The 14,324-nt window shown below is 44.5% G+C and overlaps 2 protein-coding genes across 6 annotated transcripts in view; one reads left to right on the top strand and one right to left on the bottom strand.

Annotated features, from left to right (window-relative positions):
* Positions 1 to 13,567, bottom strand: part of LOC128704314 (triadin) — a 148,487-nt gene extending 134,920 nt beyond the window's left edge. For 2 of the 3 annotated variants that reach the window (XM_053799462.2, XM_053799463.2), the window contains exon 1: positions 13,379 to 13,567. In XM_053799462.2, coding sequence (XP_053655437.1) covers positions 13,379 to 13,438 — 60 coding nt within the window. In that variant the 5' untranslated portion in view covers positions 13,439 to 13,567. The remainder of the gene's footprint in view (positions 1 to 13,378) is intronic. The other variant, XM_053799464.2, reaches the window with a different exon arrangement.
* LOC128704313 (TBC1 domain family member 2B) overlaps positions 1 to 14,324 on the top strand; it is a 203,666-nt gene that overhangs the window by 167,538 nt on the left and 21,804 nt on the right. The gene's annotated exons all lie outside the window — the stretch shown is intronic.

The following is a 14,324-nucleotide window of genomic DNA, read 5'->3' as shown; positions in this document are numbered from 1 at the left end:
CACAGCAAGAGGTGGACACCTAAGTGTCGTGGGAAGGTGTTAGCCACACACCTCAAGGTCCGACTCACCTGTCTCGTTCACACCACTGATCATTTACACCTGTGTGTGTGTGTGTGTGTGTGTGTGTGTGTGTGTGTGTGTGTGTGTGTGTGTCCTCAACACAGGGTCAACATTGCCCTCTCAAAAAAAAAGGTTACTAACTGATACCAGAGAAAAGGAACATTGCTATATATAGCTGAAGATGGCAGTAGTATGTAGGTGAAAAACATGGAAAGGTTGGTGGGGGTGTGTGATGTGGGGTAACCGGTATGGGTGTGGTGTGGGGGACTACCTTCCCCACTCCTCACCATCACACACTGAAATTTACCTCCGACAGGTTTCCGAACTTGCTGAGGTCTACAATAGTCAAAATCGTGTAGTCTCGTGGTAGTAGGGAGGCTGTATGAACTGAATTTGTCAGTGGTGGGACCCACCTCCATACGCGGTTTGAAGAATAGGTATGACATGTCATAAGAAGTCGGAAGTTTGTAAGGCAGATCGAGGAAACTATGAGAGGAGCCAAGAGCCGTGATTCGACCCCCGCGTAAATACACATCGGTGAGGACACGGTGGGAAAGGCAACTAATCTGGATGAAAAGAAGTATTTAAAGGGCAGTGACACAGCAGTGATGCAGCGGAGACACAGCAGTGATACAGCAGAGACACAGCAGTGATACAGCGGAGACACAGCAGTGATACAGCAGAGACACAGCAGTGATACAGCAGCGACACAGCGGAGACACAACAGTGATACAGCAGAGACACAGCAGTGATACAGCAGAGACACAGCAGTGATACAGCAGAGACACAGCAGTGATACAGCGGAGACACAACAGTCACAACACAGATCAATGTCGAGTATCGGAGAAAAACTACAAAACAAAGAGAGAGGAGAAGTACGCGGTGAAACAGAGGGCAGCAGCAGGACTTGGAGGAAAACATAGAGCCGGGGAGAAAGAGCAAAAGAAAGCCAGCAATAAATATGCGGGAATTAGAAAGTGGAGAGACAGTTTTGAAAATAGCATTGTACCATATTCGTAAGAGACAGCAGCAGCTGGTTCAGCACTACATACATGACTGAAGAATTTGACACGTGTGCAACATTATTACAGACGTGTCGCCATCCAGTGGCTTTATCAGTACAAATTCAAGGACATAAAATTATATAGAGAAGATGAGGTAATCAGTCCCTCAGTCTTTGGAGTTGGCGAAGAGCATCGTAGTTGGTGTTGTGTCAGAGAATACAATGGCAAGTGACAGGTCTTCAAGGACTGGTAGGTACAGTCTTCAGCAGGTCCCTGGGCGCAGGTCAGCAGCTAGAAATGTGGCGAAAAATGTAAAATTTGTCCTTGAAGCAAGGCAGCAGGCACGTGTCATGAACCACAGACCTGTGTCACTGAACCACAGACCCGTGTCACTGAACTACAGACCCGTGTCACTGAACTACAGACCCGTGTCATTGAACTACAGACCCGTGTCATTGAACTACAGACCCGTGTCATTGAACCACAGACCCGTGTCACTGAACTACAGACCCGTGTCATTGAACCACAGACCCGTGTCACTGAACTACAGACCCGTGTCACTGAACTACAGACCCGTGTCACAGACCTACAGACCTGTGTCACATGCATACTAGCCAGAGTTCAGAAGATGGTAAGATGGTGACTAAGGCATCATCTGCAGGAGAGGACATCTGAACTCTGGCTCAAGGGCGGTAAATCCTGTTTTGACAATCATCTTGAGTTTTACGACAGAGTTACAGAGATAATAGAGGAAAACCAGGGTTAACCTGGACGTGGTTCTCTTGGATTACAAGAAAGCGAAACATCAAACCAGAAACATAGCAGTAAAAGCCAAGAGACGAAACGTGAGAGTAGCAGTGGAGTCCATCAGCGAGAGTGGACTCAGTGTCGGTGCTGGGTCCACCGCTGTTACTAATTTACCTAAGTGATCTCGCATAAGGGATAAATCTCTCTAATGTCAAAATTCTAAGAGTGATAAACACAAGAGAGGTCAGAGATACGCTCCAGGAAGACCTGGATGGATTCAAGGTGGTCAGACAAGTGGCTGCTGGAGTTCAACCTGGACCAGTGATGAACACTGGAAAAGGGGGGTGAAGGTGATTTGAGAGATGACAAGGAGCTACAATAAACAGATAAGAGGATGTGATAGAGAGAGGACTAATGTAAGAATGTACTCACGAGAGGACGTAGATAATGAGAAAGTTTTATTAGTACTCTACTCATTAGTACTCTGTGTGAGAGTGAGTTTACTTCTGATGTTCTTTTAAATCTTTTTCTACTTTACGAAGAGCACTGAGTAATGTATCACAAGTTACTTTAAGTATATGGGACAAGTGGAGCTACTTAGTTAGGAGCTGCTTGAATTAACTTCCATACACAGCTTCAGGAGTAGGTGATGTGCAGGAGGTTAGTTACATCATGTGTTTGTCATGACCTGGAAGAACCAGAAGGAAGACATAACAAAATATAAAATACTCTGGGGGGGTTTAATTGATGGGGTAGAGAAGGATAAAGTACCTGAGAGGCGGGAAACAGGTACACAGGGGCACGGATGGAAGTCACAACTGAGTCATAGGGGTGGCAGGTATACAGCAGGTGGTGCACATGAGCTGTGCACAACTGTAAACTCAACCACAGAGCTGTGTAAGACAATTTCTCCCCCATAAGGCATACAGAAACTCTGCCTTTATAGGCAGTTGATTGGCTGAGGGTTCTGCGGATGACCCTAGGCTCCGCCCACGCTGCTTATTGATTGGTCCAGGGCTTTTGGCACTCCTCCCCGTGCACTCCCACTACGCCTCCCCATTGGCTGATATCCCAGGTCGCCCCCCCCCCTCCCCCAGCATCACCAAACCCAGGCCTGGTGATGCTGGGTTACCTAGATTCTCTAGTTATCTAGTTAATACCCTACTAGCAACCTCACCCGGGGATTTAGGAGGGAGCGTCGCCCCCCTCCCCACCACGTAAGTCAATTAATCATCTTACCTGAGGTAATTGAGTGTAATTGGTCGTTACTACCGCCGCCCACCAAACACCCGCTCTGATTGGCCCAGCAATCATGTTCTTGGTCTGATTGGATACTTTTTTTCTCTGATTGGCTGATGCGTTATTATATGATGTACTCTCTCTCTCTCTCTCTCTCTCTCTCTCTCTCTCTCTCTCTCTCTCTCTCTCTCTCTCTCTCTCTCTCTCTCTCTCTCTCTCTCTCTCCTAGTGTGTGAAACTTGATCTGTTGTGTATGAAGCCTTTGTTCTGGTGTGTGAAACCTTGTTCTGATGTGTGAAACCTTTGTTCTGGTGTGTGAAACCTTTGTTCTGATGTGTGAAACCTTTGTTCTGGTGTGTGAAACCTTTGTTCTGGTGTGTGAAACCTTGTTCTGATGTGTGAAACCTTTGTTCTGGTGTGTGAAACCTTTGTTCTGGTGTGTGAAACCTTGTTCTGATGTGTGAAACCTTGTTCTGATGTGTGAAACCTTTGTTCTGGTGTATGAAACCTTTGTTCTGGTGTGTGAAACCTTTGTTCTGGTGTATGAAGCCTTTGTTCTGGTGTGTGAAACCTTTGTTCTGGTGTGTGAAACCTTGTTCTGATGTGTGAAACCTTTGTTCTGGTGTGTGAAACCTTTGTTCTGGTGTGTGAAACCTTGTTCTGATGTGTGAAACCTTTGTTCTGGTGTGTGAAACCTTTGTTCTGGTGTGTGAGACCTTGTTCTGATGTGTGAAACCTTTGTTCTGGTGTATGAAACCTTTGTTCTGGTGTGTGAAACCTTTGTTCTGGTGTATGAAACCTTTGTTCTGGTGTATGAAACCTTTGTTCTGGTGTATGAAACCTTTGTTCTGGTGTGTGAAACCTTTGTTCTGGTGTATGAAACCTTTGTTCTGGTGTGTGAAACCTTTGTTCTGGTGTATGAAACCTTTGTTCTGGTGTGTGAAACCTTTGTTCTGGTGTATGAAACCTTTGTTCTAGTGTGTGAAACCTTTGTTCTGGTGTATGAAACCTTTGTTCTGGTGTGTGAAACCTTTGTTCTGGTGTATGAAACCTTTGTTCTGGTGTATGAAACCTTTGTTCTGGTGTGTGAAACCTTTGTTCTGGTGTATGAAACCTTTGTTCTGGTGTGTGAAACCTTTGTTCTGGTGTATGAAACCTTTGTTCTGGTGTATGAAACCTTTGTTCTGGTGTATGAAACCTTTGTTCTGGTGTGTGAAACCTTTGTTCTGGTGTGTGAAACCTTTGTTCTAGTGTGTGAAACCTTGTTCTGATGTGTGAAACCTTGTTCTGATGTGTGAAACCTTGTTCTGATGTGTGAAACCTTTGTTCTAGTGTGTGAAACCTTGTTCTCATGTGTGAAACCTTTGTTCTAGTGTGTGAAACCTTTGTTCTAGTGTGTGAAACCTTTGTTCTGGTGTGTGAAACCTTTGTTCTAGTGTGTGAAACCTTGTTCTGATGTGTGAAACCTTGTTCTGATGTGTGAAACCTTGTTCTGATGTGTGAAACCTTGTTCTGATGTGTGAAACCTTTGTTCTAGTGTGTGAAACCTTGTTCTCATGTGTGAAACCTTTGTTCTAGTGTGTGAAACCTTGTTCTGATGTGTGAAACCTTTGTTCTAGTGTGTGAAACCTTGTTCTGATGTGTGAAACCTTGAAACCTTTGTTCTGGTGTGTGAAACCTTTGTTATGTGTGTGAAACCTGTTCTAGTGTGTGAAACCTTTGTTCTGGTGTGTGAAACCTTTGTTCTGGTGTGTGAAACCTTGTTCTGATGTGTGAAACCTTTGTTCTGGTGTATGAAACCTTTGTTCTGGTGTGTGAAACCTTTGTTCTGGTGTATGAAACCTTTGTTCTAGTGTGTGAAACCTTGTTCTGATGTGTGAAACCTTTGTTCTAGTGTGTGAAACCTTGTTCTGATGTGTGAAACCTTTGTTCTGGTGTGTGAAACCTTGTTCTGATGTGTGAAACCTTTGTTCTAGTGTGTGAAACCTTTGTTCTGGTGTGTGAAACCTTGTTCTGATGTGTGAAACCTTTGTTCTAGTGTGTGAAACCTTGTTCTGATGTGTGAAACCTTTGTTCTAGTGTGTGAAACCTTTGTTCTGGTGTGTGAAACCTTTGTTCTAGTGTGTGAAACCTTGTTCTGATGTGTGAAACCTTGTTCTGATGTGTGAAACCTTGTTCTGATGTGTGAAACCTTTGTTCTAGTGTGTGAAACCTTGTTCTGATGTGTGAAACCTTTGTTCTAGTGTGTGAAACCTTTGTTATAGTGTGTGAAACCTTGTTCTCATGTGTGAAACCTTTGTTCTAGTGTGTGAAACCTTTGTTCTAGTGTGTGAAACCTTGTTCTCATGTGTGAAACCTTTGTTCTAGTGTGTGAAACCTTTGTTATAGTGTGTGAAACCTTTGTTCTAGTGTGTGAAACCTTTGTTCTGGTGTGTGAAACCTTTGTTCTAGTGTGTGAAACCTTTGTTCTGGTGTGTGAAACCTTTGTTCTAGTGTGTGAAACCTTTGTTATAGTGTGTGAAACCTTTGTTATAGTGTGTGAAACCTTTGTTCTAGTGTGTGAAACCTTTGTTCTAGTGTGTGAAACCTTTGTTATAGTGTGTGAAACCTTTGTTCTAGTGTGTGAAACCTTTGTTCTAATGTGTGAAACCTCTGTTCTAGTGTGAAACCTTTGTTCTAGTGTATGAAACCTTTGTTCTGGTGTGTGAAACCTTTGTTCTAGTGTATGAAACCTCTGTTCTGGTGTGTGAAACCTTTGTTCTGGTGTGTGAAACCTTTGTTCTGGTGTGTGAAACCTTTGTTCTAGTGTGTGAAACCTTTGTTCTAATGTGTGAAACCTTTGTTCTAGTGTATGAAACCTCTGTTCTAGTGTGAAACCTTTGTTCTGGTGTGTGAAACCTTTGTTCTGGTGTGTGAAACCTTTGTTCTAATGTGTGAAACCTTTGTTCTGGTGTGTGAAACCTTTGTTCTGGTGTGTGAAACCTTTGTTCTGGTGTGTGAAACCTTTGTTCTAGTGTGAAACCTCTGTTCTAGTGTGAAACCTTTGTTCTAGTGTGTGAAACCTTTGTTCTAGTGTGTGAAACCTTTGTTCTAATGTGTGAAACCTTTGTTCTGGTGTGTGAAACCTTTGTTCTGGTGTGTGAAACCTTTGTTCTAGTGTATGAAACCTCTGTTCTAGTGTGAAACCTCTGTTCTAGTGTGAAACCTTTGTTCTAGTGTGTGAAACCTTTGTTCTAGTGTGTGAAACCTCTGTTCTAGTGTGAAACCTTTGTTCTAGTGTGTGAAACCTTTGTTCTAGTGTGTGAAACCTCTGTTCTAGTGTGAAACCTTTGTTCTAGTACATGAAACCTTTGTTCTAGTTACTCGGGGGGGTGCAAAAAAGAGGGAGGAAATGAATGGAGAGGATAGTAGCAAATGGATGCATGTAGAGAGACGAGGAAGAGGAAGATGGAAGGTGATGCAGCGGAGGAGATATAGATAGAGGGAGGGAGAGAGAGAGAGAGAGAGAGAAAGAGGAGAGACAGGGGTGAATCAATACTGGAAGATCAGTGAGTGAAGCTGTGTGTATCTCTGTATGAGAGTGATTACCCTCGCTATCTCCCTCCCACTGTCTTCCCTCCCTCCCTCCCACTGTCTCCCTTCCCTCCCTCCCACTGTCTCCCCTCCCTCTCACTCTCTTCTTCCCTCCCTCTTTCAGGGGAACGCTAATACATTAAGAATTCTGAGATGGTGCAGTGTAGTGAGTGTTATAAGTGCTAGTGGAGTGTAGTGAGTGTTATTGGTGCTAGTGGAGTGTAGTGAGTGTTATTGGTGCTAGTGGAGTGTAGTGTTATTAGTGTTAGTGCAGTGTAGTGTTATTGGTGCAAGTGGAGTGTAGTGTTATAAGTGCTAGTGGAGTGTAGTGAGTGTTATTGGTGCTAGTGGAGTGTAGTGAGTGTTATTGGTGCTAGTGGAGTGTAGTGAGTGTTATTGGTGCTAGTGCAGTGTAGTGAGTGTTATTAGTGCTAGTGGAGTGTAGTGAGTGTTATAAGTGCTAGTGGAGTGTAGTGAGTGTTATAAGAGCTAGTGGAGTGTAGTGAGTGTTATAAGTGCTAGTGGAGTGTAGTGAGTGTTATAAGTGCTAGTGGAGTGTAGTGAGTGTTATAAGTGCTAGTGGAGTGTAGTGAGTGTTATTAGTGCTAGTGGAGTGTAGTGAGTGTTATAAGTGCTAGTGGAGTGTAGTGAGTGTTATTGGTGCTAGTGGAGTGTAGTGAGTGTTATAAGAGCTAGTGGAGTGTAGTGAGTGTTATAAGAGCTAGTGGAGTGTAGTGAGTGTTATAAGAGCTAGTGGAGTGTAGTGAGTGTTATAAGAGCTAGTGGAGTGTAGTGAGTGTTATAAGAGCTAGTGGAGTGTAGTGAGTGTTATAAGTGCTAGTGGAGTGTAGTGATAAGTGTAGTATTAGTGCTAGTGGAGTGTAGTGAGTGTTATAAGTGCTAGTGGAGTGTAGTGAGTGTTATAAGTGCTAGTGGAGTGTAGTGAGTGTTATAAGTGCTAGTGGAGTGTAGTGAGTGTTATTAGTGCTAGTGGAGTGTAGTGAGTGTTATTGGTGCTAGTGGAGTGTAGTGAGTGTTATAAGTGCTAGTGGAGTGGAGTGAGTGTTATTGGTGCTAGTGGAGTGTAGTGAGTGTTATTGGTGCTAGTGGAGTGTAGTGAGTGTTATTGGTGCTAGTGGAGTGTAGTGAGTGTTATTGGTGCTAGTGCAGTGTAGTGTTATTGGTGCAAGTGGAGTGTAGTGTTATTAGTGCTAGAGTGCAGTGTAGTGTTATTGGTGCAAGTGGAGTGTAGTGTTATTAGTGCTAGTGCAGTGTTATTGGTGCAAGTGCAGTGTAGTGTTATTGGTGCAAGTGGAGTGTAGTGTTATTGGTGCAAGTGCAGTGTGGTGTTATTGGTGCAAGTGGAGTGTAGTGTTATTAGTGCAAGTGCAGTGTAGTGTTATTAGTGCTAGTGCAGTGTGGTGTTATTGGTGCAAGTGGAGTGTAGTGTTATTGGTGCAAGTGGAGTGTAGTGTTATTAGTGCTAGTGCAGTGTGGTGTTATTGGTGCAAGTGCAGTGTAGTGTTATTGGTGCAAGTGGAGTGTAGTGTTATTGGTGCTAGTGCAGTGTAGTGTTATTAGTGCTAGTGCAGTGTAGTGTTATTGGTGCTAGTGCAGTGTAGTGTTATTGGTGCTAGTGCAGTGTAGTGTTATTGGTGCTAGTGCAGTGTGGTGTTATTGGTGCTAGTGCAGTAGTGTTATGGGTGCAAGTGGAGTGTAGTGTTATTGGTGCAAGTGCAGTGTGGTGTTATTGGTGCTAGTGCAGTGTAGTGTTATTGGTGCAAGTGGAGTGTAGTGTTATTAGTGCTAGTGCAGTGTAGTGTTATTGGTGCTAGTGGAGTGTAGTGTTATTAGTGCTAGTGCAGTGTAGTGTTATTGGTGCAAGTGGAGTGTAGTGTTATTGGTGCAAGTGGAGTGTAGTGTTATTAGTGCTAGTGCAGTGTAGTGTTATTAGTGCTAGTGGAGTGTAGTGTTATTAGTGCTAGTGCAGTGTAGTGTTATTGGTGCTAGTGCAGTGTAGTGTTATTGGTGCAAGTGCAGTGTGGTGTTATTAGTGCTAGTGCAGTGTGGTGTTATTGGTGCAAGTGCAGTGTAGTGTTATTAGTGCTAGTGCAGTGTAGTGTTATTGGTGCTAGTGCAGAGTAGTGTTATTGGTGCAAGTGCAGTGTGGTGTTATTGGTGCAAGTGCAGTGTAGTGTTATTGGTGCAAGTGGAGTGTAGTGTTATTAGTGCTAGTGCAGTGTAGTGTTATTGGTGTTAGTGCAGTGTAGTGTTATTAGTGCTAGAGTGCAGTGTAGTGTTATTGGTGCAAGTGGAGTGTAGTGTTATTAGTGCTAGTGCAGTGTGGTGTTATTGGTGCAAGTGCAGTGTAGTGTTATTAGTGCTAGTGCAGTGTAGTGTTATTAGTGCTAGTGCAGTGTGGTGTTATTAGTGCTAGTGCAGTGTGGTGTTATTGGTGCAAGTGGAGTGTAGTGTTATTGGTGCTAGTGCAGTGTAGTGTTATTGGTGCAAGTGGAGTGTAGTGTTATTGGTGCTAGTGCAGTGTAGTGTTTTTAGTGCTAGTGCAGTGTGGTGTTATTGGTGCTAGTGGAGTGTAGTGTTATTAGTGCTAGTGCAGTGTAGTGTAATAGTGCTAGTGCAGTGTAGTGTTATTAGTGCTAGTGCAGTGTGGTGTTATTGGTGCTAGTGCAGTGTAGTGTTAGTGCTAGTGGAGTGTAGTGTTATTAGTGCTAGTGCAGTGTAGTGTTATTAGTGCTAGTGCAGTGTGGTGTTATTAGTGCTAGTGCAGTGTGGTGTTATTGGTGCAAGTGGAGTGTAGTGTTATTAGTGCTAGTGCAGTGTAGTGTTATTGGTGCTAGTGCAGTGTAGTGTTATTAGTGCTAGTGCAGTGTGGTGTTATTGGTGCAAGTGGAGTGTAGTGTTATTAGTGCTAGTGCAGTGTAGTGTTATTGGTGCAAGTGGAGTGTAGTGTTATTGGTGCTAGTGCAGTGTGGTGTTATTGGTGCAAGTGCAGTGTAGTGTTATTAGTGCTAGTGCAGTGTAGTGTTATTAGTGCTAGTGCAGTGTAGTGTTATTGGTGCAAGTGGAGTGTAGTGTTATTGGTGCAAGTGGAGTGTAGTGTTATTAGTGCTAGTGCAGTGTAGTGTTATTGGTGCAAGTGCAGTGTAGTGTTATTAGTGCTAGTGCAGTGTGGTGTTATTGGTGCAAGTGCAGTGTAGTGTTATTAGTGCTAGTGCAGTGTAGTGTTATTGGTGCAAGTGCAGTGTAGTGTTATTGGTGCAAGTGGAGTGTAGTGTTATTGGTGCAAGTGGAGTGTAGTGTTATTAGTGCTAGTGCAGTGTGGTGTTATTGGTGCAAGTGGAGTGTAGTGTTATTAGTGCTAGTGCAGTGTGGTGTTATTGGTGCAAGTGGAGTGTAGTGTTATTAGTGCTAGTGCAGTGTGGTGTTATTGGTGCAAGTGCAGTGTAGTGTTATTGGTGTTAGTGCAGTGTAGTGTTATTGGTGTTAGTGCAGTGTAGTGTTATTGGTGTTAGTGCAGTGTAGTGAGTGTTATTGGTGCTAGTGGAGTGTAGTGTTATTAGTGCTAGTGCAGTGTAGTGTTATTAGTGCTAGTGCAGTGTAGTGTTATTAGTGCTAGTGCAGTGTGGTGTTATTGGTGCAAGTGGAGTGGAGTGTTATTAGTGCTAGTGCAGTGTGGTGTTATTGGTGCAAGTGGAGTGTAGTGTTATTAGTGCTAGTGCAGTGTGGTGTTATTGGTGCAAGTGGAGTGGAGTGTTATTAGTGCTAGTGCAGTGTGGTGTTATTGGTGCAAGTGGAGTGGAGTGTTATTAGTGCTAGTGCAGTGTGGTGTTATTGGTGCAAGTGGAGTGTAGTGTTATTAGTGCTAGTGCAGTGTAGTGTTATTGGTGCAAGTGGAGTGTAGTGTTATTAGTGCTAGTGCAGTGTGGTGTTATTGGTGCAAGTGGAGTGGAGTGTTATTAGTGCTAGTGCAGTGTGGTGTTATTGGTGCAAGTGCAGTGTAGTGTTATTAGTGCTAGTGCAGTGTGGTGTTATTGGTGCAAGTGCAGTGTAGTGTTATTAGTGCTAGTGCAGTGTGGTGTTATTGGTGCTAGTGCAGTGTAGTGTTATTGGTGTTAGTGCAGTGTAGTGTTATTGGTGTTAGTGCAGTGTAGTGTTATTGGTGTTAGTGCAGTGTAGTGAGTGTTATTGGTGCTAGTGCAGTGTAGTGAGTGTTATAAGTGCTAGTGGAGTGTAGTGTTATCGGTGCAAGTGCAGTGTAGTGTTATTAGTGCTAGTGCAGTGTGGTGTTATTAGTGCTAGTGCAGTGTAGTGAGTGTTATTGTTGTTAGTGCAGTGTAGTGAGTGTTATTGGTGTTAGTGCAGTGTAGTGAGTGTTGTTGGTGTTAGTGCAGTGTAGTGAGTGTTATTGGTGCTAGTGCAGTGTAGTGAGTGTTATTGGTGTTAGTGCAGTGTAGTGAGTGTTATTGGTGCTAGTGCAGTGTAGTGAGTGTTGTTGGTGTTAGTGAAGTGTAGTGAGTGTTATTGGTGCTAGTGCAGTGTAGTGAGTGTTATTGGTGCTAGTGCAGTGTAGTGAGTGTTATTGGTGCTAGTGAAGTGTAGTGAGTGTTATTGGTGCTAGTGAAGTGTAGTGAGTGTTATTGGTGCTAGTGAAGTGTAGTGAGTGTTATTGGTGCTAGTGAAGTGTAGTGAGTGTTATTGGTGCTAGCGCAGTGTAGTGAGTGTTGTTGGTGCTAGTGAAGTGTAGTGAAGGCCACTGAGAACCATCACTGTTGTAATGATCATGCAGGCTTATTAGATACACCGTGTATACGAGAGTAACATTACATAAATGACACTAGTGTGTGTGTGTGTATGAGTGCCAGCCGGGAGACACAGCAAGTATCCTAGCTAATATATATATCGTCTTGTAGTGAGAGACAGACAACCGGATGCTCAGCGAGGATGCACAACCGCTCTTCTTCAGTAGAAGATATAAAAACTGGGAGAGGGTAGAAGCCATGATTAAATCGTCCAGTAGAGTGGAAGATGAGTGTAAAAGACCTGGGAGTAACCATGAAGGAGGATGTTAGCTTGAAGGATAACTGTAGTGTAAGAGATCTGGGAGTAACCATGAAGGAGGATGTTAGCTTGAAGGATAACTGCAGTGCAAAAGATCTGGGAGTAACAATGAAGGAATATGTTATCTTGAAGGATAACTGTAGTGTAAGAGATCTGGGAGTAACAATGAAGGAAGATGTTTTCTTGAAGGATAACTGCAGTGTAAGAGATCTGGGAGTAACAATGAAGGAAGATGTTTTCTTGAAGGATAACTGCAGTGTAAGAGATCTGGGAGTAACAATGAAGGAAGATGTTTTCTTGAAGGATAACTGCAGTGTAAGAGATCTGGGAGTAACAATGAAGGAAGATGTTTTCTTGAAGGATAACTGCAGTGTAAGAGATCTGGGAGTAACAATGAAGGAAGATGTTTTCTTGAAGGATAACTGCAGTGTAAGAGATCTGGGAGTAACAATGAAGATGTTATCTTGAAGGATAACTGCAGTGTAAGAGATCTGGGAGTAACAATGAAGGAAGATGTTATCTTGAAGGATAACTGCAGTGTAAGAGATCTGGGAGTAACAATGAAGGAAGATGTTATCTTGAAGGATAACTGCAGTGTAAGAGATCTGGGAGTAACAATGAAGGAAGATGTTATCTTGAAGGATAACTGCAGTGTAAGAGATCTGGGAGTAACAATGAAGGAAGATGTTATCTTGAAGGATAACTGTAGTGTAAGAGATCTGGGAGTAACCATGAAGTAGGATGTTAGCTTGAAGGATAACTGTAGTGCTGCTACCATAGGTGTAAGCAAAATGATGAGTGGTTAACTAGAACCTTCAGATCAAGCGATGCTGAGCCAATAATAATGCTTCAGTTTTCCTCTCATGACTTGAATGGTCCTTCCCATCAATACCTCAATTTTAATAACAGTTTACATATATCTGAAGAACACACAAATTTTAGCGTCCTCATAAATCCAGTCAAATTCCTAAATTACTGAGAATGTTTTAAAATCTCTATTGTACTCCCTGGAGTGTAGGCAACAAAGACACATCATAGTTTACACAGAGAAGATACTGCAGGGACTGGTTCCAAATCTGCACACTGGAATTACGTCTTATGATAAGCAGGAGTACTTAGTTCAACATAACTCAATAAGTGTAAAGGAACCAAGACTCAACACTCTCCCTCTAAGTGCAGTCTTCAGGAGGGAATGTGAGAAGCTTTTCATGTCGGTTCCTGATCATCCAGGTTGTGTTGTTTACGTGGGCTTGGGTGCAGCAACAGCCTGACTAATCAGTCTAACTAGAGAAAGGCCAGGTCTGGGAGAGGGGGCAGTGAGCCCCGGGACTACCCCAGCTAAACACAACCAACACAGTGCCATCACAGGATGCTGCTCCAACACACTCCATCCAGCCTTCTACCGGATCAACCAGGTTGTGATGGCTGTCTTGGTGCCAGCACCAACAACACCCTCACTATCAAATGGCTAGCAGGGCAGTCTGGCCCTAGGACTAGCACAGGACCTTATTACTCTCAGGTGTAAGCAGCATCACTGGAAAATAAATCTGGAAAGGACCCTTGTGCATGTTTATATATATATATATATATATATATATATATATATATATATATATATATATATATATATATATATATATATATATATATATATATATATATGAGTGGCACCTTACCTTAGCGTGGGCGAGACAGAGGAGGGCGAGTGCGAGGACGAGGACGAGAGAGGTCTTCATGGTGGAGAGAGAGACAGACAAGTGAAACACCGAGAAAGGTAAAGAGAACGGTTGAAAACGGCGGATTCAAGAGGAGATCTGTCCCCGACGGCTGCTTGGGACGCTCTGGCGTCTGGCTCCTGCGAGGCCCTGATGGGCGCTGCGCCCCCCAACCCTCCCCCTGACCAATCAGGCGTCAGGGGGCGGGGCTTAAGGTTCCTCAGGGGGGCGGAGCCTCCGCGGGGGAAACCAGGTCGAGGAGTCGCGCAAACATTCCTATGGTCCCTCCTACCTCAGCTGCTGCTCCCTCTGCCTCAGCTGCTGCTGGTCCCTCCTGTCTCAGCTGCTGCTGCTGGTGGTCCCTCCTGCCTCAGCTGCTGGTCACTCCTGCCTCAGCTGCTGCTGCTGGTCCCTCCTGCCTCAGCTGCTGCTGCTCCCTCTGCCTCAGCTGCTGCTGCTGCTGGTCATTCCTGCCTCAGCTGCTACTGCTCCCTCTGCCTCAGCTGCTGCTCCCTCTGCCTCAGCTGCTGCTGGTCCCTCCTGTCTCAGCTGCTGCTGCTGGTGGTCCCTCCTGCCTCAGCTGCTGCTCCCTCTGCCTCAGCTGCTGCTGGTCCCTCCTGTCTCAGCTGCTGCTGGTCCCTCCTGTCTCAGCTGCTGCTGCTGGTGGTCCCTCCTGCCTCAGCTGCTGCTCCCTCTGCCTCAGCTGCTGCTGGTCCCTCCTGTCTCAGCTGCTGCTGGTCCCTCCTGTCTCAGCTGCTGCTGCTGGTGGTCCCTCCTGCCTCAGCTGCTGGTCACTCCTGCCTCAGCTGCTGCTGCTGGTCCCTCCTGCCTCAGCTGCTGCTGCTCCCTCTGCCTCAGCTGCTGCTGCTGGTCATTCCTGCCTCAGCTGCTACTGCTCCCTCTGCCT

This window comes from Cherax quadricarinatus, chromosome 84 (genome assembly GCF_038502225.1).
Source record: "Cherax quadricarinatus isolate ZL_2023a chromosome 84, ASM3850222v1, whole genome shotgun sequence".
Classification (NCBI taxonomy): domain Eukaryota; kingdom Metazoa; phylum Arthropoda; class Malacostraca; order Decapoda; family Parastacidae; genus Cherax; species Cherax quadricarinatus.
Note: the sequence above shows the minus strand (reverse complement) of the source record. Positions and strands in the feature narration are given on the sequence as shown.